Source organism: Salmo trutta, chromosome 3 (genome assembly GCF_901001165.1).
Source record: "Salmo trutta chromosome 3, fSalTru1.1, whole genome shotgun sequence".
Taxonomy (NCBI): Eukaryota; Metazoa; Chordata; class Actinopteri; order Salmoniformes; family Salmonidae; genus Salmo; species Salmo trutta.
In genome coordinates this window covers 57,237,782-57,263,367 of record NC_042959.1, presented here as the reverse complement: position 1 = coordinate 57,263,367, position 25,586 = coordinate 57,237,782, and the positions used below count along the sequence as shown (strand labels likewise).

The following is a 25,586-nucleotide window of genomic DNA, read 5'->3' as shown; positions in this document are numbered from 1 at the left end:
AGTGAAGGAGGCTTTGTTGCGGAATAGGAAGCCGATTCTAGATATTATTTTGGATTGGAGATGCTTAGTATGAGTCTGAAAGGAGAGTTTACAGTCTAGCCAGACACCTAGGTATTTGTAGTTGTCCACATATTGTAAGTCAGAACCGTCCAGAGAAGTGATGCTAGTCGGGCAGGCGGGTGCGGCAGCGATCGGTTGAAGAAATGAAATGTAAAAGAGCATGCTTTTAGTTTTACTAGCGTTTAAGAGCAGTATTACAATGACAGTAATTAGCTGTAGAATTGACATGAGAGAATCATGACTGATCTACATATTATATTTATCTAGCAGTTCCAACATATATGTAAATAACGTAAATATGTTATGAAAAAGGCTCAGATGGTTCCTTATGAACTCTGGCCCCATGAGTGTTGAGCTCATGTTGCGGTATAGAGAGTTCGCTGCTAAGTAACTCCATTGATTGGTTGGTTGATCATCACCGCTGAGCCCAGCCAGCCAGCAGTCCCAGTATTGACTGTTGTCATAGAGACCAGGTCCTGTCTGAGGGGAGTGTGTTTCTGTGTGTTGCTGACCTCAGGTGAGCGAGGAGCAGGGAAATATGAGTAAGCAGATGAGAGAGGAGGATATTACCGCTGATGTATGAATGCCAGCCGGGCTGGAATTGACAGAGAGAGGAGACGGGATTCTGTTGAGCTGGCAGAGCAGAGGCAGAAACCCCCTGATACACACATATACTCACGCACCCAGCGTGGGAAGCTTGGGGTTGCCATGGAGACTGCCAGTGATCTGTGGGATTTGGGGGGAACAAATGGAAAGGGGGGAGGAGGAGACTGAAAGTCTCCCTCTTTTCTTTCTTTGTAACTCTCTCCTTCAAGCTCCCTTTCACTACCGTTATTTCCTCCATCACTTTTTCTGCAATAGCCCGTCTTCTCCGCACACCCTCTCTCCAGCCCTCTGTCTCTGCAGTACCTTCCTGTAAGGATGGGGGCAGCACTCAGACAGCAGCAGAAATCTGCTGACATCATCGCTGAGTATCAAGTCATCACCAGGGAGGGAGGGAGGGAGGGAAAGAGGGATGGGAAGGAGAGAGGGAGGGGAGGGGGGAGGGGGAGGCAGTGCTGCTCAGCCGGGGAATGAGAGAGAATACTGCAGCTCCCTCTCAGATTCCACACAAACATATGCGCCCACACACACACACACACACACACACACACACACACACACACACACACACACACACACAGCATCGCGAGACCCACACACACTCTCACTCATAGCATCATCACTGCTCTGCTGCACCACAGAGAGAGGCACGCTGAGCATTCACCCTCTTTCTCTCTCTCTCTCTCTCTCTGCCCCTTCCTCTACTGCGCACTCTCTCTCTCTGTTCACCTTGGCTGCTGGGTGGTGTGGAGTTATTGTTGCATCAGAGCCAAAGAGATCCAGAGACAGCCATGCCGGGGGAGAGCTCTCACAGATCTGTCCCCAAAGAAAGACATCCGGAGCTTGGAGCAGAGCAGACAGGCCTGCCTGAACCAGGTAAGGGGGTGAGGGGAAAATGAGAGAGGGGAAGGAGGACAAGGTAGAGTGGAGGTGGCAGAGGAGAAACGGGGAGGGTGAGGATTATGCGAGACAATAGGGAGGCGAGGAGATGTAAGAGTTACAGAGAGGCTGGTAAAGGAGGGATAATAGATACCTTCTATAATGCCATGTGGGAAGCAGACAGACCGACGGATTAGAGCGGTAGAGCTGGGTCATGTCTGTCTGTGTCTGTCTATCTGTGATCCCCAGTCCTAGTTCCAGCTCCAGCACCCTAGCCTTCACCCCAGACCCCCATCCACAACACTTACCCTACTTAACCCCACAAACATCCCCTTCCCCCTACCTGACCCCCAGCCCCAGCTCCATATTCCCCCTTCCCCTCACTAACCCCATACCCACACCCCCTTCCCCCACTCTCTGCCCAGCCTCATCTCACTGCCCAGTGGCGGTGTGTTTTCTCAGGGCAGAGTGGAGCAGCTCATCCCTCCCTCTCTTGTACTTTACTTCCCTTCCCCCAGTCTCACCATGCAGGGACATGACACAGCACCACACTCAGCAGCAGCATCCACACAGTAACAGCAGGGCCAGATATTGAAGGAACAGATTCAGACAGGGACTGATGTAGGGGTAAATCAGAGCATTTGAAAACGTATTCTTGTTATAGATAAGACACCGACTACTGGAACTGTGTGTGTACATGTCACTATATGCTACTTACTGCTAACATAGCTATTGATTTCCATATGGTTATAATGGTATTGTTGTTATGTTGCATCTGGTAGGTTTGTATCTAGCAGACAATAGAGGTATTCTTTGTTAGGTGCTGTACTTGACAGTAAAGCTGGAGTATAGGAGTTGCATCTCCCAGACTGTGTATTTACCTGTGTATTATGTTTGTGAGTTATTTGTGTTGAAGTGAAGAGGGATAAGTTTACTTGGGGGATAAAATGTATGTGTCAGACAGTAGAAGTACAGTGTAAGAGTTAGGGCAGGGTTCCCCAAATGGCGTCCGAATTTGGCCTGCAGCTGAATGTAGTTGTTGATCCCTGGGTTAGGGTATTATCTCTCCGACAGTAGAGGCAGTTGGGGTATAAGGTACAGTAGTCTAGAGGTTAGAAGAGGCGGGCCAGCAGCCGAAAGGTTTCTGGTTCAAAAATGGCAATGGAACTGGAAGGCTGCTGGTCTCTGATCCTGCCCTTGAGCAAGGCCCCCCACAATTTCTCTCCATCCAGGGTTCTGTGTAGGTTCAGACTGTACAGTAGAGGAACATGTGGTATAGGTAGGGACAGGAGTTTTGAGGCACTGTGATTTTACCTGCATTGTCCACTAGTGTTGCTGCAGGTAGGAAATCCTAGGAAATGTTCGGTAATTGACACAAGCTGTCATCTCCAATCAATCAATGTCTAGTTGTGCGTAGCTCTGCAAATCTTTATCGCACCAAACCTAATATTTGGCAGGGAATACTATTTGTAGATGAGTGATTCTACACCTCAATTTGCTGAAGCTGATCCTCTCAAGCGGAATTGGAAGTTGTAGCTAAATATAGGTTAATTAGGGGCAGAGTCAATGAAACCAACCTTGGAAGTAAATTTTGCAGCGAATTCAGGAGGGTTGCCCTGACCAGGACTTGAACCCAGGTCCAGTGATTGTCAAGCCAACACCTTAACCTCTCTGAGGTATGTGGGACACTAGCGTCCCACCTGCGGGACACACTCGCCAACACCCAGTGAAATAGTAGGGCGCCAAATTCAAAACAACAAAAATCTCATAATTCAAATTTCTCAAACATACAACTATTATATCCCATTTTAAAGATACACTTCTCGTTAATCCAACCACACTGATTTCAAAAAGGCTTTACGGCGAAAGCATAACATTAGATTATGCACTCATAGGACTTCATGTTACACAATACATGTATGTTTTGCTCGATAAAGTTCATATTTATATCCAAAAACCCCATTTTACATTGGCGTGTAATGTTCAGAAATGTTTTGTCTCCCAAAACTTCCGGTGAATGAGCACATCAATTTACAGAAATACTCATCATAAACGTTGATAAAATATGTGATAAAAGTGTTATGCACAGAATTATAGATACACTTCTCCTTAATGCAACCGTTGTGTCAGATTTCAAAAAAGCTTTACGGCGAAAGCAAACTTTGCAATAATCTGAGTACAGCGCTCAGACACCAAAAGAAGCCATACAGATACCCGCCATTTTGGAGTCAACAGAAGTCACAAATAACATTATAATTATTCACTTACCTTTGATGATCTTCATCGGAATGCACTCCCAGGTTTCCCAGTTCTACAATAAATGTTTGTTTTGTTCGATAAAGTTAATCTTTATGTCCAAATACCTGTTTGAGCGTTCAGTGGAGTAATCCAAATGCACTGTGCTCGCGCAGTTAGTTCAGACGAAAAGTAAAAAAAGTTATATTACAGTTCGTAGAAACATGTCAAACGATGTATAGAATCAATCTTTAGGATGTTTTTATCATAAATCTTCCATAATATTCCAACCGGACGATTCCTTTGTCTTCAGAAATGAAAAGGAACACACCTAACTCTCACGGGAGCTCATGAGATTGAGCTCATGTCATTTTCTCAGTCATCTGACTCCATATGCTCTTATTCTCTCCCCATTCACAGCAGAAGCATGAAACAACATTCTAAAGACTGTTGACATATAGTGGAAGCCGTAGGAAGTGCAAAATGACCACATTGACACTGTGTATTAGATAGGCAATTACTTGAAAAACTACAAACCTCAGATTTCCACACTTCCTGGTTGGATTTTTTCTCAGATTTTTTCCTGCCATATGAGGTCTGTTATACTCACAGACATCATTCAAACAGTTTTAGAAACTTCAGAGTGTTTTCTATCCAAATCTACACATAATATGCATTTCCTACCTTCTGGGCCTGAGTAGCAGGCAGTTTACTACGGGCACGCTTTCATCCGGACGTCAAAATACTGCCCCCTACCCCGATGAAGTTAATTGTTATGCCAATTGGAACTCTTGGTGTTGGCATAACAATTAAGGTACTGCCTTGACAGTCGCTATATCTGGGTTTAAGTACCGGTCAGGGATACCCCCCAAATTTGCTACATTGGTGTCAGAAGTGGGATGGCGCCCGTGAGGCCATCCAAGAGGTGTGTACACGTGTGGGGAGTCTGGGGACACACTCTCCTGAAGGAAGAGGCTAGTGAAGCGACCTTAACCAAACACCTAATGAGCCCATCAAGAGGTTCAAACCTCTTGGCGTAACAATTAAGTTATTGGCTTGACAGTCGCTGGACACACGCACAACCAGACAGTGATTGATTGATTGGAAACAACTTGAGTCAATTACAGAACATTTTCTAGGATTTCCTACCTGCAGCAACACTAGTGGACAATGCTGTAAATGCACAATGCCTCAAAAAGTTCCCCAAAACACTTGTATAGGTTCTATAGTGTATATGTATAGTAAAGGGATTTATGGTATAAGGTGCCGTACAGGTATAGTAAAGGGATTTATTGTATAAGGTGCCATACAGGTATAGTAAAGGAATTTACGGTATAAAGTGCTGTACAGGTATAGTAAAGGGATTTACGGTATAAAGTGCTGTACAGGTATAGTAAAGGGATTTACTGTATAAAGTGCTGTACAGGTATAGTAAAGGGATTTACGGTATAAAGTGCTGTACAGGTATAGTAAAGGGATTTACTGTATAAAGTGCTATACAGGTATAGTAAAAGGATTTATGGTATAAGGTACCGTACAGTAAAGGGATTAGATGTACGTCTCAGACAGCACGTATCAGCTCTGCTGGTCTGGCACTAATGCTGTGATGTAATCCAGATGGCTTTTTGGAGTAAGACTAGTATATTGCACTGCCACTAGTTTTTCATAAAATACCCATCCTACTAGTTTAGGTTTAATATAAATCATATCCTTACATTGTCTTGTCTGTACTGTACTTGGAGTGTTCTGATGAAGGCCTTTTTATCCAAAACATCACTGTTTTGAAACGAGTGCATCCTGCACTGAGAACGCTATGGTTAGATGAGTAGAGAAGGCAGCAGAATAGGATGATGGCGGGAGAGAGAGAGAGCAGGAGGGAGGGAGTTAGGGGGAAAGGCAGAGAGCTGAAGAGAGGTATTGTGAGGCAGTTGGCTCCTGGGGCTTGTCTCAAGGCCTGGGACTGTCTTGGAGCAAAGGCTGAAATAGAAGCTCCCTCTGGGGCCTGACAGGCCGTGGAAGCACTCTGTGACGCAGTTCCAGCCTGTTCTAGCCTGCTGCGGCCTGCACACTCCAAGTAGGTGTGTGTAGGCAGAGCTACACACACACACACACACACACACACACACACACACACACACACACACACACACACACACACACACACACACACACACACACACACACACACACACACACACACACAAACAAAGAAACCTTAGAGTGGCACTTGTCTTATTGTGTCCTTGTAATCATCTCTGGGACAAATGTGTGTGTGTGTGTGTGTGTGTGTGTGTGTGTGTGTGTGTGTGTGTGTGTGTGTGTGTGTGTGTGTGTGTGTGTGTGTGTGTGTGTGGGTGGGTGGGTGGGTGGGTGGGTGGGTGGGTGGGTGGGTGGGTGGGTGTGTGTGTGTGTGCACGTGACAGAGGGGCTTAGCTTCTGTGACATGACTCAGCATAACAATCCAGTGATAACATCCCCACCCTGGACCTGGGAAGCGATAGACACAGTGCAGCTAAGTGCTGACGCTAATAGCTATCAGCTAGACCACAGGGACAGAGAGAGGAAGGAAGGGAGGTGGTAGGGGGAGACAGGAGAGAAAGGAAGAAATAGAGAGAGGGAAAAGAAAAGAGGGAGGGAAAGAGGACAAAGAGAAATGCAGCAAGAAGAGGATGGGCTATCAGAGATAAACATAGAGGGAGGGAGACAGAGAGTCCACATACTCCATCAGTAAGTGATATCTGGGTTCCTGGTGGAGGAAGTGTTCCTGCTGATTTTGTACGTTTGCCCACTTACAAAGAAATGATCAGTCTATAATTTTAATAGTAGGTTTATTTGAACAGTGAGAGACAGAATAACAACAAAAAAATCCAGAAAAACGCATGTCAAAAATGTTATAAAATGATTTGCATTTTAATGAGGGAAATAAGTATTTGACCCCTCTGCAAAACATGACTTAGTACTTGGTAGCAAAACCCTTGTTGGCAATCACAGAGGTCAGACGTTTCTTGTAGTTGGCCACCAGGTTTGCACACATCTCAGGAGGGATTTTGTCCCACTCCTCATTAAGGTTTCTAGGCTGACGTTTGGCAACTCGGACCTTCAGCTCCCTCCACAGATTTTCTATGGGATTAAGGTCTGGAGACTGGCTAGGCCACTCCAGGACCTTAATGTGCTTCTTCTTGAGCCACTCCTTTGTTGCCTTGGCCGTGTGTTTTGGGTCATTGTCATGCTGGAATACCCATCCACGACCCATTTTCAATGCCCTGGCTGAGGGAAGGAGGTTCACACCCAAGATTTGACGGTACATGGCCCCGTCCATGGTCCCTTTGATGCGGTGAAGTTGTCCTGTCCCCTTAGCAGAAAAACACCCCCAAAGCATAATGTTTACACCTCCATGTTTGACGGTGGAGATGGTGTTCTTGGGGTCATAGGCAGCATTCCTCCTCCTCCAAACACGGCGAGTTGAGTTTATGTCAAAGAGCTCCATTTTGGTCTCATCTGACTACAACACTTTCACCAGTTGTCCTCTGAGTCATTCAGATGTTCATTGGCAAACTTCAGATGTGCATGTATATGTATTCTTGAGCAGGGGGACCTTGCGGGTGCTGCAGGATTTCAGTCCTTCATGGCGTAGTGTGTTACCAATTGTTTTCTTGGTGACTATGGTCCCAGCTGCCTTGAGATCATTGACAAGATCCTCCCATGTAGGTCTGGGCTGATTCCTCACCGTTCTCATGATCATTGCAACTCCACAAGGTGAGATCTTGCATGGAGCCCCAGGCCGAGGGATATTGACAGTTCTTTTGTGTTTCTTCCATTTGCGAATAATCGCACCAACTGTTGTCACCTTCTCACCAAGCTGCTTGGCGATGGTCTTGTAGCCCATTCCAGCCTTGTGTAGGTCTACAATCTTGTCCCTGACATCCTTGGAGAGCTCTTTGGTCTTGGCCATGGTGGAGAGTTTGGGATCTGATTGATTGATTGCTTCTGTGGACAGGTGTCTTTTATACAGGTAACAAGCTGAGATTAGGAGCACTCCCTTTAAGAGTGTGCTCCTAATCTCAGCTCGTTACCTGTATAAAAGAGACCTGGGAGCCAGAAATCTTTCTGATTGAGAGGGGGTCAAATACTTATTTCCCTCATAAAAATGCAAATCAATTTATTACATTTTTGACATGCGTTTTTCTGGATATTTTTGTTGTTATTCTGTCTCTCACTGTTCAAATAAACCTACCCTTAAAAGTATAGACTGATCCTTTCTTTGTCAGTGGGCAAACGTACAAAATCAGCAGGGGATCAAATACTTTTCCCCCCCGCTGTATGTGTCTGTGTGTGTGTTTGTGTGTCTGTGTCTGTCTGTGTGTCTGTGTGTGTGCTTGTGTGTGTGCTTGTGTGAGTGCTTGTGTGTGTGCTTGTGTGCATGTGTGCGTGTGTCTGAGGTCACTGTGCATGGCGATGGCCCAGTTGAGAGAAGAGAATAAAGTCCTGTTCTCTGGTCAGTGTTTGTGTGAGAGAGAGAGTGTGTGTGTGTGTGTGTGTGTGTGTGTGTGTGTGTGTGTGTGTGTGTGTGTGTGTGTGTGTGTGTGTGTGTGTGTGTGTGTGTGTGTGTCTGTGTGTGCATGTGTGCATGTGTGCATATCCCTATGTCTGTACCAAGGTTATTATAGTTTAGTGCTTTTCTATGAGATTTTATTTCAATTAGTTTTTCGATTTGTATTTGCAATTCACTTTAGTTTCAGCTCATTTTCAGACCTGATTTGCTAGTTTTTATTTTGTATTAGTTGTATATTATTTAGTTTCCTTTTTTAGGGAGGTTTCAGGGAGGCTGAAGCCATTTGAATTATTATATATTTTCTTTTATGTTATATCGGAGATGTGCCCATTGTTCAACTGCGAATCTGCTCTCTTATTGGCTAGAATGTTCCAGCCTCCCGCCTCTTCCCGCCTCCTCCCGCCTGCCTTCTGCCTTTCCGGACATTTATTCCTATTGTTAGAACATTGAGGTCTATCTCTTGTCAGTATATTGATACTCTTGGGTAAATACATTAGGTGATGGGTCAGGTCATAGGTTAGGTTAGGTTTAAATTATAAAGTCAATTTCAATGTGACTTGGATTTGAAATGAATAGTGCCAAGACTGGTGTAAAAAATATGGGAGAAGCAAACTCTCTCTTGGCCATTTTTACACCAGTCCAATCATTTTTTTACTTTAGTAGTACAGTACATTCCCTAAGTTTAGAAGAAAAACTAAAACTGAAGATAATTCATGATGGTTTTAATTTTATTTGAGTTTGTTTTGGAGTCAAAGATAGTTTCAGAATAGTTGTAGTTTTTCAAACAGATTTGTTAGTTATTTTATTTCAGTTACTATATAGTTTTTTCATGATTAGTTTTCATTTTGTTTTTCGTTTCAGTTTTCAATTACTATAATAACCTTGGTCTGTGCACTCACAGTACATGACAGGACTCAGGGTATTTCAGGGAAATCTCATAAGGAGTTTAGTGTGTTGTCTTCATTTCATCCTGCAGAACCGTAACATCAGTAAGGAGCAGCAGAGCTGATCATAATAGAATGGAAAATACCCCCTTTGTCGACCCCTCTCTCATTTTCTCTTTCTCTCTCTCTCTCTGACTGATCCAGACTCCCTCCTCCACTCGCACTCTTGCCCTAGTTCCTCTCCTCCATTCTGTCATTTTCTCTCAAAATGATCCTTCATTCCTGTTGAAGGTTATGTAGACGATGGCATAGTCACTGGAGTGTGTGATTAGAGAGAGAGAAAGAGAGCACAAGAGAGAGCAATAGAGAGAGAGAGATCAAGAGAGAGAAAGATGTGGTGGGACAGGAGGAGAGAGAGCGAAAGTGTAAAGAGAAAACAAGAGAGCTGGCAGCATTAGGGTCATTTCAAATAAGAGAAGGAGTAGCATAAACTAGCTACCATGTTGGCCATCATTTTACCACCAAGCACTGAGAGCAGTGGAAGCATGATATTTTCAAATTGTACATGAAGTAGCTTGTGAAGTTATTTAACTGTGCTAGCTGTAGTACGATCAAGCAACGGAAGAGGGCAAACAGACACCCTGCATGTAGTGCCCCTTCAGGATCAGGGATGAATATCCCACAGGACCCGCATGTTCTCAATGTTACCCATCAATCAATATGAATTCTTCTTTATTCAATTCCTTTCATTCTCTCTTGTCTTTTCTCTCTCTTTTTACGTTTCTCACTTTCTTGCTTGGCCTTTCTCTGTCACACCCCTTGACTTTTTCCACATTTTGTTGTGTTACAGCCTGAATTTAAAATTGATTAAATTGAGATGTTGTGTTACTGGCCTACACACAATACCTCATAATGTCAATGTGGATTTTTTTTTAAAGAAATGTTTACAAATGAATAAAAAATTAAAAGTATTCAACCCATTTGTTATAGCATACCTAAATAAGTTCAGGACAAAACATTTGCTTAACAAGTCACATAATAAGTTGCATGGACTCATTTTGTGATTTTTGAATGACTACCTAATCTCTGTACACATACAGTTATCTGTAAGGTCCCTCAGTCGAGCAGTTCATTTCAAACACAGATTCAACCACAAAGACCAGGGAGGTTTTCCAATGCCTCACAAATAATTGTTAGATGGGTAAAAAAAGCAGACATATAATATATCCCTTTGAGCATGGTGAAGTTATTAATTACACCAACGATTGTGTATCAATACACCCAGTCACTGCAAAGATACAGGTGTCCTCCCTAACTTAGTTGCTGGAGAGGAAGGAAATCCCTCAGGGATTTCACCATGAGGCCAATGGTGACTTTAAAACAGTTACAGAGTTTAATGGCTGTGATAGGAGAAAACTGACATTGTAGTTACTCCACAATACTAATCAAAATGACAGAGTGAAAAGCAGGAAGCATGTACAGAATAAAAATATTCCAAGAGTACCTTTCTTCATACTTTGTTGAATAATATTCCGATGTTGTACAATCCAGGTATGCAAAGCTCTTAGAGACCTACCCAGAAAGACTCAAAGCTGTAATCGCTGCCAATGGTGATTGTAATATGTATTGACTCAGGGGTGTGGAAAACCTATGTACATTCAGAGATGAAATTAGCATGTAAATCTTTGTGGGGCAAAAAAAAAAGTGGGATGCATGCCAGCAAAGCCACTACACAACACTAAACAACACATTAATTGCACTATAACGGTGACAAACGGTGCCCACAAACTGTTAGTGCCTACATAAAGCTGTCCCAACAGCAGTCCCAACATCTTACCACTGATACAACTGGCTATCAGTGGAGCCTTGTCTGGCAGCGAAACAGTTCATTCAACTTCATTTACAAGGCATATAAACTATGGCATAAGGGGACGACAAGCGGATAAGAGGCAATCTGTAATTTTGATTAAGACATTAATGAGCAAACTAGGACGGATGTAACGTTAGTCAATATAACTATTTGTTTAGCACTTTTGAAATGTACAGCAACAGAATTCAGAACATGGGCCGTTCTTACAGTGTTTTCCCTGTACTCTAAGTCAGAACCGTAGGATTAACAAAGGGGGCATATAAGCAGACAATGAAAGCTCTTACAATATTCGATGATTACATTTCTCTGAAACAGGTTATAGGCTACAGTAGAACAGTCAGAACAGTAGACAAAATGAATAAGAGGGGTAAATAGACCAAATTATTAAGTTGAAGCACATGGGCTACGAACATTTTACTACACAAAATACACTTAGCTACAGTATACATATCTCTCTAGCATATTACATCATGCATGCAGCAGCATACAATACATTTTTGGACTCACTATGCTCACTTGAACAGGAAGGTGGCACGGTGGTCCTTCGTGGGCAAGTTTTGTCATCAAAGTCTGGCATTCTCTGGATTTATGGTGCTTTCATCGGAGGCCGGATTTACAATTCCGAGTTGGATGACCGTTCAAAATGTATTTTCCCAGTCGGAACTCATTTATTGCCGACTTCCCAGTTGTCTTGAACTCACTGAAGTGAAGTCAAGTTTTCGTAGTTCCAAGTTAACAGTTGTTTTGAGCGCAGCACAAATAATGCTTCATTGACAGCATGGCCAACATTGAATGTTTATCATTTTAAATTTGGAAAAGAGCCCCTTAATCCCAGATTTGGGACCACACAGCCACCGTCACTGATTCCTTCCAAACCACTCGTTGAATTTGCGATTTCCAACTTGTTTTGTATAATGTTTTTGTGCAATGGCCGATGAGCACCAATACATTTTATCTATAATTTCTCTTCATTATTTCTCTTCATATGACAAGGATTAAAAAGGATTTACCAGCGGATTGTTGACTTGATTCATGATGATGACTGCTAGCTAAGATTGTGAAAGTATGATGTTGACATGATCAGTCCAATCAAAGCTACTGTAGATATAATGTGATTTGACGTAATTTTATCTGTGGCCAATGACCTTGAGCCTTCTTGGATGGGCACTTCTAATGTAACACCCAAAGGGCTAGTATTTTCAAGGTCTCCTCTTACACTTGGCAGTGACATAAAGTCCCCATGAGTGACCGAACACTGAGCCAATCACGGCGCAACGCTGCATATTTTCTGCTGGCTTGCCCACCACCACAGAAAGCACTGAGCTACTGTAGGCTGAAACACCTGCAATTTGGAGCTGCCTTACTCAAGAAAACAAAAAAGAGACCATGTTTGTATGTGGCTTTATTAACTCCATGATTTATATTATTTTTTACATTGTTTGCAAACTGATATGTGACACGTATTAATGCCAAAATAACATGCACAATTAAAAATATTTCTAAAAACATGTTTTCCTCTGTCATTATGGGGTATTGTGTGTAGATTGGTGAGATACAAATATATTTAATCCGTTTTGAATTCTAGCTGTAACACAACAAAATGTTGAATAAGTCAAGAGGTATGAATACTTTCTGAAGGCACTGTATATACTGTATATTTGAATCTATGAGCTCTGCTTATTTTAATCTATGTGCTCTGCTCTGCTGTATGTGTGTGTGTATATGTGTGTGTGTGTGTCTGTTCTGCTGACTTTGCCCTGTGGCTCCAGAGCTGTCAGTCTGACTTTGCTGATAGGATAAGAGAGGGGAGAGGAAAGATGAGAGGAGGGGCAGAGGAGAGGGGAAAAGCACCAACATGCACAGTTCGGGCTCTACTGCCCTAGCAGCAGGTACCACAGCCAGATATGCAGACTTCAGCAAACTCTGGGTGTATTCCATTCCCTTGGGGGTCAGGGGTCACTACTGTGGAAGGGAAAGAGCCTGAGAAGAACTACACTGGGCAGTGAGCCCTGTAAATGGAGGGAGCACACATTTCATTCATTCAGAACTCACTGCCAGTAAATGGGCTCCATTCACCCAGCCGTAGTTGATGGACTGCAAGTAATGACAGTAGGGGCCTTATATATTGATATGTTGATGCCACTTGATGTGTACCCTGCTGTGAGTGTGGTCTTTTCAGTCAAATGTTTTCTCTGACATTTAGGTGACATTCTAGACCCTCTAGGTATGGCTGTGTGTGTAATGGTAATGAAGGGAGAACAAGCTTCAAGGAGAGAGCTGAAAGGACTGTTTCTATTCAACAAAGGCAAAGAGGCTACAGCATCCATTACAGATCTTTTTTTATTTTATTATTTTTAATACATTCAGGAGGTAAACTGAAATTCCAGTTGCCTTTTCTCCTTTACAGTTACTGTTGCCACGTCATAAAGCAGCTAGTGATTCTGACCTCATGGACATAACATTACCTTACAGAAACAGTTTCTTCTCTTTCGCTCCTCTTTCAGACATGACCAGACATGCCTCCACTGACTCCACCCCTAGTGACAGTGGCTCCACCCCTAGTGACAGCGGCTCTAGTCCCTCCCCCAGCACCCCTCAGAAGCTGCTCCCATCATGCACCTCTCCTTTTGGGCCGCGGATGGTACGGGCCACGCCCAGCTCCTCCGCGACCCCGCGACCCCAGCCTGAAGGTTCTGACCGTCGCCACAGTAACACGATCCGGCTTAGCGGGACGTTTGGAGGTCACGGACCCTGTGGACGCCGCAGCGGACCCGTGAAGATGGAGAGAATCAAGGTGTGTGTGTGTGTATGTTTACCAATGTTCTCCTCTTCTCTTTATGTTTTTCCAATGTTCATCCAATGTTCTCATTACGTTTTCCAGGTCCTGATGGGCTCAGAGGTGGAGAGCGACTACAAGGAGCCAGAGAACATGGACACACGGGTGGTGATGGGCCAGGAGGCCCTGCTCAAGACCAAGAAGACCCTGACAGGGAAGTGCCCTTGCGGGCAGAGCAGCCAGGTGATACCCCTGCCCGGAGGCCCAGTCTTGGAGGTCCCTAACCCTCCCTCAGAACCACAGGCCGAGGCTGGGGAAAAGCTCCAACTGGACACAGGGCAGGAGAGAGACAATTCACCTCTGACCCCAAAGATGGAGCAAGAGCAGGAGAGAATCCCTGTCCTGCCCATTAGCCCTCTCCTCACCCCTCTCCTAACCCCCCTCATCCCTGCCCCCCTTCCCTCCTCAGAGCCGGTCACAGTGGATGTTAGTTTGACGGGCAGCTTAAGCCCTTTGGAGGCAGGGCTGTCTCCTTATGTTGAAATGCCTTTTGTATGTGCCATGTATGCCATGCCCTCCCTGTCCGAGCCAGCCTATCCCCCTGCTATCCTATCCTTCACTGAGCCGGCCTATGCCGTGGACCCTCTGAGAGTGGGCGTTCCCTCATCCCTGGATCCTGACCTGTACTACACCGCCCCCTCCACCCCCATCAAGATGGCTGCTCACCCCTCACACCTCAAACATCGCTCTTACCCCGGCTCTCCAGCCTCTCCCCTCTCACAAAACTCCCCCTCGGACAGCGAGGACCTGTACTCCCCCCTCACCTCCCCCTCTGGCTCCTACGTCACAGCGGAGGGGGGCAGCTGGACCTCTTCCACCTCCCCCTGCATCTCCCCCAATCTGCTCCTGGCAGAGGAGGTGCAGGAGGCACCTGCATGCTTTGTCAGCTCACTGTCCGAAATCGGAGACGAGGTGGGAGAGGATAGGGGAGCAGTAGGGGAGAGGGCAGAGGAGAAGGGAGGAGGAGCAGCGGAGTGGCGGTTCTGCCTCTATAAGGGTCTAGCAGAGACTGTGATCCTGGAGGAGGAGGAGGTGCTGAGAGGGGAGGTGAGGGGGAGGAGGAGTGAGGAATCGACAGTCTCAAGAGGTAGCTGTCGCCCTCGCTGGGTGACAGAGGACACTTCCCCATTGAGGAGCAGCAGCGGCAGAAGCACTGACTCTCAGGAAGAGGGAGGGGAGTCGGAGGCCTCGCTCTGCCCAGTAGAGGATGCTCTAGCTGGGGGACAGCAGTACTCTAGTCCCCTGCTGCAAAGAGGCCTGGAGCTGGAGCTGCAGGCCTGTGTGGCTGAGGAGCTTTACCCTCCCATTACCAACCCAGAGGATGGAGCAGACTCCCCACGGCTGACCTCCATCTCCTTCCCCTTCGCCCCAGACATGGGGAACCTAAGCCATCACACCTCCAGTGTCAACCCTGCCTCCCCCAACCTTACCCTGGACACCTGCTCTCCAGATGTGTCAGATGGGGACAACTCCAGTCCATACGGAGAGATGGGTACCTTCCTGCTGTTCCCAGGCTCCTACAGTGATGATGGAGAGATGGAGGAGGAGGAGGAGGAGGAGAGGATGATCCCAGCCTCTCTGCTTAACTTTCCCCTCCACACCAGCCTCCTCTTTCAGGCAGACTCCATGGAGATCACTCTCTTCCCCACAGAAGAGGGGAATGAGGGAGGAGAGGGAAATGACAGGAATGAAGGGAACGATGTGGATGCATACGCGGCCGGAGAGGAGGAGGGGGACGTGGAGGATGATGATGAAGATGATGATGATGAGGAAGAAGTGGAGGCTAAGGTAGAGATAGAGGAGGCTAAGGTAGAAATAGCGATAGAGGAAGAGGTGGATGAAGAGGAGGGTGAGGATGTTGAGGAAGAGGAGGAGGAGGGTGAGGGTAAGGCTGTAAATGACCCAGCTGAAGAGGACAACTCGGCCTCCTTCCTTCATTCACTGTCGGAGACTTCCATCAACGAAGGTCTGGATGAGTCCTTCTGTTTCCATGATGACACTGATGACTCACTAGACTCCGCCTCTTATAATGGCGAAGAGGATGAGCAGCTGTACAGCACAGAGAGACATGCTGAACCACCCACAGGACCACCCACAGGACCACTCACAGGACCACCCACAGGACCACCCACAGAACCACACCAAGCCAAACCTCAGCCTGAAACCAGACCAGAGGCCCACAGCACTGAACTGTCCCAGTCCCAGAGCAGACCTAGCCTAATCAATCCCCCAGGAGACAAAGAGCCCCTGCCTGAGGATCCTCCAGGACCCAAACCACCACAACCACAACCTGCACTTGCACCTGCCCAACTTGCGGAATCAGCCCACCCCAAGTCCTCCAACAGCGGCAGTGGGAGTGAAATGGAGACCTCCTCAGAGTCCTCTGACCCTCCTGTCCCCGCTCCTTCTCAGCAGAGCCCTTCTGTCTCTACCCTTACCCCTAAACCTTCTACAACCCCTTACCCTCCCTCGATTACCCCAAAGACTACCCCTGCTACCGTGTCAACCCCTAAAACCAAGCCTGCATCTCTCTCTAACCTCGACACTAACTTTGCTCCTGCCCCTAATGCTAAATCTGCTACTGTCTGTACCACTAACACTAACCCTGCTACAGCCTCAACGCCACAAAATAACTATGCTACTTCCTCCACCCCCAAAACTAACCCTGCTACTGTCTGTACACTTGAAATGAACCCTGCTACGGTCTCTACCCCTAACACTAACAGTGCTCTTGCCCCTAACGCTAAATCTCCTACGGCCTGTACCACTAACACCAACCTTGCTACAGCCTCAACCCCCAAAACTACACCAGGTACATGCTCTACCCCAAACCCTGCTGCTACTCCTAACACTAACCCTGCTGCTACAATCAAGGAGACAGCGTCCCACAGCAATCCTGTCACCCTGGCAACCCTGCCGTCCCATAACAGCCCTGTGACCCTGGCAACAGAAGCAGGGCAAGCCAAAGCAGCTGCAGAGGAAGTACAGGCTGGAACGGTGAAAGAGGAGGACAAAAGGAGCGGTGCAAAGAGAGAGAAAGACAAACAGAGCGGTGGGGAGAGAGGGAAGGACAAACAGAGCAGTGGGGATAGAGGAAAGGACAAACAGAGCGGTGGGGAGAGAGGGAAGGACAAACAGAGCAGTGGGGATAGAGGAAAGGACAAACAGAGCAGTAGGGAGAGAGGAAAGGACAAACAGAGCAGTGGGGATAGAGGAAAGGACAAACAGAGCAGTGGGGAGAGAGGGAAGGACAAACAGAGCAGTGGGGATAGAGGAAAGGACAAACAGAGCAGTAGGGAGAGAGGAAAGGACAAACAGAGCAGTGGGGAGAGAGGAAAGGACAAACAGAGCAGTGGGGAGAGAGGAAAGGACAAACAGAGCAGTGGGGAGAGAGGAAAGGACAAACAGAGCAGTGGGGAGAGAGGAAAGGACAAACAGCGGGGTGCGGAGAGAGAGAAGGATGAACAGAGCACAGAGACTTCAGACGAGGACCACACAGAGCAGACAGACAGAGACTCATTCAAACTACTCATTAAGCCACGCCCCTCTAAGTCAGACACACCCCGGCCTAAACAGAAGACCTCTGAGCCCCATAAGCCCCTCCCACGTGTGTTTGGGGTGGCAGCGGCTTCAATCCGGTCCAAACCGCTTCTGGTGTCAGTGCTGGAACTGGACCAGAAGAATGAGAACAGCAGCGCTGAAGGTGTGGACTCCCATCAGGTCCTTGAAGGAACCACTGCCACCAATGACCTGAACAAGGGGGTCCCTCTGCTCTCATACCCGAAAGAGCCTAACCCCAGCAACATCCCTGTCTCCTCCTGCCCTGAGAGCTCACCTGACCTGGCTGACAACCTGTCCCTGACCCCTGATATCTGCCCATGTGACCCCGCCCAGGAGAATCTGAGGGAGAACACCCTGAGCACTGAGGACGGGGGCCCTGGGGCCCTGGGCTCCCCTCACACACCCCTGGCTGTCTCTCCCAAGAGGGAGAACTCAGAGACAGATGCAGGGGGGAGGAGGGGGGATGGGGACTGGAGGGCTGATAGGAGGGGGTTAGGAGCAGGTGCTGGGGCCTGGGGGGCAGGGGAGGCCCAATCTCTCTCTCTGGGGCAGGGCTGTGGGTTGGAGGCACAGAGCCTGTTACTGTGTGAGGTGGAGGGGCATGCTGTTGGACAGACAATTGGACAGACACTCTCCGGGCTGCCCAATGTTGGCACAGACGAGGATGAGGTGGATGATATAATAGGGGATGAAGAAGACAACAACAGCCTGTGTGGTCGGCCAGACAAGATGGCAGATGTTGAGCTTGTGAGAGAGGGAGTGCCAGAGTCCAACCTGTCCAGCTGGAGGTCCATCGAGGAGATATCAGAGGCAGGGGGAGGAGAGGACGGAAGCTCCCAATTCCCAGAGGATGATGTCAGCAACCTGCAGAGTCACCCGGAAAACAAGGAGGAGCAGGAAAACAGCAACAATGACTCAGTGTTCCCATCCTCTGGAATGCCAACCTGTGTGACTCTGAATGCCCTGTCAGAGGAGATGAGACACCAGAGACAGAGTGTGAGTCTGAGGGCGTCCCTCTCAAACATACCACTCACAGAGGTGAGACCACAGGCTGCTGCAGCCTCCGATAGGCCAACAACATCAACGGGCAGCTCAACACACCAATCGGACATAAGACAGGCTTCCTCGTCCATGGAAAGCCCTGGGCGTGTCTCACCACCAAGGGGTAAACCACAGACTGTCTCAGACCAGAGCCCTGGTTCAGTAGAGGCAGCAATTTCCAGACCCAACAGTAACACAGATATTAACCCAGCAGTCAAACAGGCAGACCTTACTCTATCTCTGCTGGGTGGGGCATTTGGATCCTTCAGCCATAAAATCAGACCAAGCAACTCCAAGTCAGGCAGACTGTCCCAAGAAACTTCCCCATCAATGAGAAAAGACAGAGTAGAGAATGTCCAAGTCTCCCAAGAAACTTCTCTCTCAGTGGGCAAAGACACAGTAGAGAAGGTTCAAGTTTCCCAAGAAACTTCCCCATCAGTGAGCAAAGTCACAGTAGAGAAGGTCCAAGTCTCCCAAGAATTGTCCCTATCAGTGGGCAAAGACACAGTAGAGAAGGTCCAAGTATCCCAAGAATCTTCCCTATCAGTGAGCAAAGACACAGTAAAGAATGTCCACGTTTCCCAAGAATTCTTCCTATCAGTGGGCAAAGACACGGTAGAGAAGGTCCAAGTTTTTCACGAAATTTCCCCATCAATGAGTAAAGACACAGAAGAGAAATTCCAAGTTTCCCAAGAAATTTCCCCATCAATGAGCAAAGACACAGTAGAGAAAGTACAATTTTCCCAAGAATGTTCCCCATCAGTGAGCAAAAACATAGTAGAGAATGTCCAAGTCTCCCAAGAAACTTCCCTATCAGTGAGCAAAGACACAGTAGAGAAGGTCCAAGTTTCCCAAGAAACGTCCCCATCCGTGGGCAAAAACATAGTAGAGAAGGTCCAAGTTTCCCAAGAAACTTCCCCATCAGTGAGCAAAGACACAGTAGAGAAGGTCCAAGTTTCCCAAGAAACTTCCCCATCAGTGAGCAAAGACACAGTAGAGAAGGTCCAAGTACTCCAAGAATCATCCCTATCGTTGGGCAAAGACACAGTAGAGAAGGTCGAAGTTTCCCAAGAAACTTTCCCATCAGTGAGCAAAGACACAGTAGAGAAAGTTCAAGTTTCCCAAGGATCTTCCCCATCTATGAGCAAAGACACAGTAGAGAAGTTCCACGTTTCCCAAGACATTTCCCCATCAATGAGCAAAGAGACAGTAGAGAAAGTAAAATTTTCCCAAGAAAGTTCCCCATCAGTGAGCAAAAACATAGTAGAAAATGTCCAAGTCTCCCAAGAAACTTCCCCATTAGTGGGCAAAGAGAAGGTAGAGAAGGTTAAAGTTTCCCAAGAAACCTCCCCATCAGTGCGCAAAGACACAGTAGAGAAGGTACAAGTATTCCAAGAATTGGCCCTATTAGAGGGCAAAGACACAATAGAGGAGGTCCAAGTTTTCGAAGAAATTTCCCCATCAGTGAGCAACGACACAGTAGAGAAGGTTCAAGTGTCCCAAGAAACTTCCCCATCAGTGAGCAAAGACACAGTAGAGAAGGTCCAAGTCTCCAAAGAATCTTCCCTATCAGTGGGCAAAGATACAGTAGAGAAGGTACAAGTTTCCCAAGAAACTTCCCTATCCCTATTAGTGGGCAAAGACACGGTAGAAAGTGTGAAAAAACTCTGTTCACTGCCTCAGCCAGAGGAGACAGAGCCACAGACGGTGAGCCAAAGAGAGGGTGATGGCGGTCAGACGACTGAAAAGCACATTGACCAACCAAAGATGAGCGTGGCCTTAGAAGGGCAGGAGAGCAGTGTTTGTATCTCTGGGGAAAGTGAGGTGGAGGAGAGAGCAGAGGAGAGATTCTCTCCAACAGAGAATATTCCAGAACCTGCACAGGGTCAGACACCTGAGGGAGAGCTGAGCACAGAGAAAGCCATCACTCCTCCTCAGCCAGAGAGGAGAGGGAAGCAGAGGAAGCAGAGCAGAGACAGACCCAGTCAGCTGCGCAGACAATCTACGTCAGGCCCTGGGTCTACTGATCAACCACAAGAACCAGCTCTCCCTGCCAAGACCCTAGCAGACGCCTCCCCACCAGGGAAACAAAAGAATAAGAACATGAGGGGACAAAAATCTGTTGCAGATACCAGACAGAGGACACCTGTGAAGGGCAAACCTGAAGCAGAGTCCGAGAGGAGAGGGGAAAACAGAAATGTCTCCGTTGCCCCGACTCCCCCAAGTCCTACCAACCTCTGCCCTACAGCTCCCACTCTCCTAGTCAACCAGGAAGTGAACACGGAAGTGCACCAGAAAATGCTTGATAACAGGCCGCTGCCTGGCTGCCAGACAGAAAGCAGGAAGGATATCAACGATAACAATGTGGGGAGTGGCCATGCCTCCCCTACAGAACAGAATAGGTCCTCTTTTCCTCCACCTCTTCCCTCCTCCTCTCCTCCCCACCTCTCCTTCTCTCCTCTTTCCTCATCTCCCCCACCTCTTCCCTCCTCCTCTCCTCCTCCTCTCTCCCCCTCTCCTCTCTCCTCCTCTCCTCCCCCCAGTACCTTCGCGATGCCACCAGATGAGGACCTCCCCACCCCCATACAGGAGTCCCAGCCTCTCGTCACCACAGTCCAGCCTGTCACCCCACTCCTAGACACCCAGCCTCAATCAACCAATGTTCAGGCAGCCTCTGCAACCCTTTCTACTACCCCTATCGCCCTTCCTAAGCACCCCCCTATACCCACCGAAAGTGTCCCTATGTCCCCTACCCCCTCCTCATTTCCATCTCCACCCACGTCAGCCCTGCCCTCGACCCCCAGCTTTACCCAGCCCACACAGGAGTCTCTGCCACAGCTGGAGGCTCCAACCACAATGCCTGTCCTAGACATCCGCAGGCAGGTCCAGCCCCAGTCCCAGTCGCAACCCCAACCAAACCTCCTCACCGAGCCCAACAGACAGGTCAAGACAGGTCAGTCACAAAGCTCACAGGACAGAGGTGAGTTACACGCAGAAGAGATAGGGGTGGGGGGTGATTTGATTTTCTCTTTTTGGAAATCAAGAATCAGTGAATCATGAATCAGTCCAACCTGTGTGAACTTTTTGTTGCAGATGGGATGGACACAGACAGTGATGACGATGACACTGCTGTTCCTCTACGATGTCACATGACTCAGCCCAGGGGGATTGTGGGAAACCCTTCTCATAATGAGTCTGGCTCCTCCAATCAGCGAGAGATACTGCTTCACTCCTCCTGCCAACCAACTGAAAGACAGACAGACTGTCCAATCAGCCACAAGGATTCACAGGAGCTGGACCTGTCCTTCAAATACAACTGTACGTGATCTCCAAATCCAGATCTCTCTCTATGTCTGTCTGTTTCTCTCTGTCTCCTTGAGAAAGGGATTCTGAGAAGTGACTCCACCTAGAAGTGAGAAGGGACTCCACACACACAGATGGCTCTGAATATGTCTAGTGGTCCTGCTATGGTCCTGATGAAGGACATACTTCAGATTCTAGGAAGGCTTCTCAGTAATACCCCATCGACCACAGAACACTGCTGCAGCTACTGAATAATGGAGGAGAAATACTCAGAGAGAGGGTCATTTTATCTAGGAGGAATACTGTTATTGCACATCTTTCAATAGAGGTTATTTCAGGGCAACCGTCAGTCAACCTGAAACCTCTGAGGCAATCTAGCTAAAATTGACCTCCTGGTAGATGATACGTATATAGAATCATGGATGGGGATTTATGTGTACTGTATGTGTGGTAGCACTGCAGCATAATGAACAATGCTACATGCGTTGAAACACAGTAGTACAGAATGTAATTGTACGTCATAACATGCATGTTCCATTGCATAGAGATGAAATGTCGTTGCTATTTAATTAATGAGGTGATCTATTTCTTCTCTAAGATCGGTGATTAGGTTAGCCATAGAGCTTTATGATGGACTGTCCCATTACCAGAGTGCTAACGAGCTACACCATGTCCTCATCATCTACATCTCAGTCATTAGTTACCATAGCAACGAGGATGTGATGCAGTCCTCTGAGAGTAACAGTGTGTGTGTGTTCCACAGTGGGCTCCTGCAATGAGTCGGAGAGTGAGGGATCAGTGCCAGAGTTGGAAGAACCAGTGGGGGTGCTACTGAGATCCTCAGAACCCCAGGTGAGTCTACCGTGTGTGGGCAGAGAACACTCTAGAAGTCCCCTCACCTCCAAGGGTGGTAACCTTGCGTTCACTGTGTGTTATGTAATAACATATTGATGTCATTACCTTTAGGTAGGGGGGTAAGAAGGATGTGTGTTGTGGGCTATGTATTTTCTGAATGCGTCGCAGCTTCAGAGATATGTTCCATATTATCAGTCTGGATATGGGTAAACTACTGTAGAATGTTCTCAGGTTTGATGTGTTGAATTGATTTTGTTGTCCTCCCTTCTCTCTCTCAGCCCATCTCTCCTGCTGATGAGGGGGTTAACAGACCTAAGCAGAGCCGCAGTGAGAAGAAGGCCCGCAAGGCGAGATGTGAACACAGAGCTGCTCCATGTGGCAGACTCAGCTAATCAAACACAGAGCAAATGTGTGTTCATTCTGTGTGTTCGGCTGCATCATGGTGTAACCAGTGTGTGTGTGTGTGTTTAGGCCATGGGTAAGCTGGGCTTGCGGCCGGTCCACGGTGTGACCAGGATCACTATAAGGAAGTCGAAGAGCATCTTGTTTGTCATCAGCAGACCTGACGTCTTCAAGAGCCCCGCGTCAGACATCTACATCGTGTTTGGAGAGGCCAAGGTGACATCCTAACCTTCTCTCTCTCTCTCTCGCACTCTCTCTCTCTTGCTCTCTCTACCCCCTCACTCTTTGTCCCTCTCTCTCTCTTTTCTCTCATTTACATTGTGTTCAGAGGCCAAGGTGACCTCTCTCTCTCTTCCTATTTCCTCCCTAGATAGAGGACCTGTCTCAACAGGTGCACAAGGCAGCGGCAGAGAAGTTTAAGGTCCCGGTGGAGCCCTCCCCCCTGGAGCCCCCTGCACCACCCAGCCTCACCATCAAGGAGGAGAGCGAGGAGGAGGAGGTATGGACATGCATGTTCACTCATTATGTCAAGGAAAAACACCAATCTTTACACTATTCTTACTCTTTCATGTACAGTAGTTCTTTTAGATCTTAATATGAAACAATTCTGTCTAGTGTTGTTATATTTCAGTCATCTCTACTGCAGTGGTGGAAAAAGTACCCAACTGTCATACTTGAGTACAAGTAAGATACCTTAATAGGAAAAGACTCAAGTAAAAGTGAAACTCACACAGGAAAATCCTGATTCAGTAAAAGTCTAAAAGTATTTGGTTTTAAATATACTAAAGTACATGTAATTGCTAAAATATACTTAAGTAAAAATAATTTCAAATGACTTATATTAAGCGAACCAGACGGCACCATTTTCTTGTTTTGTTTAACTTACGGAAAGCCAGGGGCATTGTCCAACACTCAGATATAATTTACAAACAAAGCATGTGTTTAGTGTGTCCCCCAGATCAGAGGCAGTAGGGATGACCGGGATGTTTTTTTGATAAGTATGTGAATTAGACCATTTTCCTGTCCTGCTAAGCATTCAAAATGTAACAAGTACTTTGGGTCTCAAGGAAAGTGTATGGAGTAAAAAGTACATACTTTTCTTTAGGAATGTAGTGAAGTAAAAGTTGTCAAAAATATAAATAGTTAAAGTCAAGTACAGATACTCACAAAAACTACTTAAGTAGTACTTTCAAGTATTGTTACCTAAGTACTTTACACCACTTCTCTACTGTTGTTAGCCTGGTGGCTAATAAGAACTGTGGCATTGTTTTTCATGTTCAGAAGTAGTGCAACTGACTTTGACATTGACCTCTGTCTGTTAGGTGGACGAGGGAGGTTTGGAGCAGAGGGATATAGAGCTGGTGATGGCCCAGGCAAACGTGTCCCGTTCTAAAGCTGTCCGCGCCCTCAGACACAACACCAACGACATTGTTAACGCTATCATGGTGAGGAGGGAGTGATGAAGGCAGGAATCTGTTGTAACACACTATGTCCACGTTGGGCCTACAGTTGTTGTTATGACCTGCTGATGATTGCAACAGTGCTTTTTCAACAGGTTTTGAAAAAAAAAGTTTTGAAATATATACGTTCGTCACGCATCCAACCCAAAGTAATTGTCTCCCTCTTTCTTCTCTCCCACAGGAGCTGACAATGTGAGAGGACCTCCACCAAGCATAAATGCCACAGTCACATCTGTATCGCTGCTATGTTGCATTCTCTTTACCTGCTAATAAACCGTCTGTTATAACCACACTAGTGGGCGATACTGTTAACCACCCTAATACTGCACGTCATGTCCAGTATGTACAGTTGAAGTCTGAAGTTTATATACACTTAGGTTGGAGTCGACAAAACTCGTTTTAGAGCCACTCCATACATTTCTTGTTAAACAAACTACAGTTTTGGCAAGTTGGTTAGGACATCTACTTTGTGCATGACACAAGTAATTTTTCTAACAATTGTTTACAGACAGATTATTTCACTTATAATTCACTGTGTCACAATTCCAGTGGGAATTGTTGACTGTGCCTTTAAACAGCTTGGAAAATTCCAGAAAATCACGTCATGGCTTTAGAAGCTTCTGATTGGCTAATTTACATCATTTGAGTCAATTGGAGGTGTACCTGTGGATGTATTTCAAGGCCTACCTTCAAACTCAGTGCCTCTTTGCTTGACATCATGGGAAAATCAAATGAAATCAGCCAAGACCTCAGAAAAAAAATTGTAGACCTCCACAAGTCTGGTTCATTCTTGGGAGCAATTTCCAAACGCCTGAAGGTGCCATGTTCATCTGTACAAACAATAGTACGCAAGTATAAACGCCATGGGACCACACAACCGTCATACCGCTCAAGAAGGAGACGCATACTGTCACCTAGGGATGAACGTACTTTGGTGGAAAAAGTGCAAATCAATCCCAGAACAACAGTAAAGGACCCTGTGAAGATGCTGGAGGAAACAGGTACAAATGTATCTATATCCACAGTAAAACGAGTCCTATGTCGA

General features: G+C 46.7%; 1 protein-coding gene across 1 annotated transcript; it reads left to right on the top strand.

Moving 5' to 3' along the window:
- Positions 1-1,221: 1,221 nt before the first annotated feature.
- On the top strand, positions 1,222-24,825 carry nacad (NAC alpha domain containing). The gene is made up of 13 exons (XM_029742492.1): positions 1,222-1,539; positions 13,588-13,877; positions 13,965-14,329; positions 14,369-17,188; positions 17,309-19,600; positions 19,763-21,501; positions 21,615-21,839; positions 22,588-22,676; positions 22,958-23,026; positions 23,151-23,297; positions 23,452-23,580; positions 24,404-24,526; positions 24,723-24,825. The coding sequence occupies exons 1-13, from the start codon at positions 1,455-1,457 to the stop codon at positions 24,735-24,737; spliced, it is 8,388 nt and encodes a 2,795-aa protein (XP_029598352.1). The 5' UTR covers positions 1,222-1,454; the 3' UTR covers positions 24,738-24,825.
- The last annotated feature ends 761 nt before the right edge of the window (positions 24,826-25,586 follow it).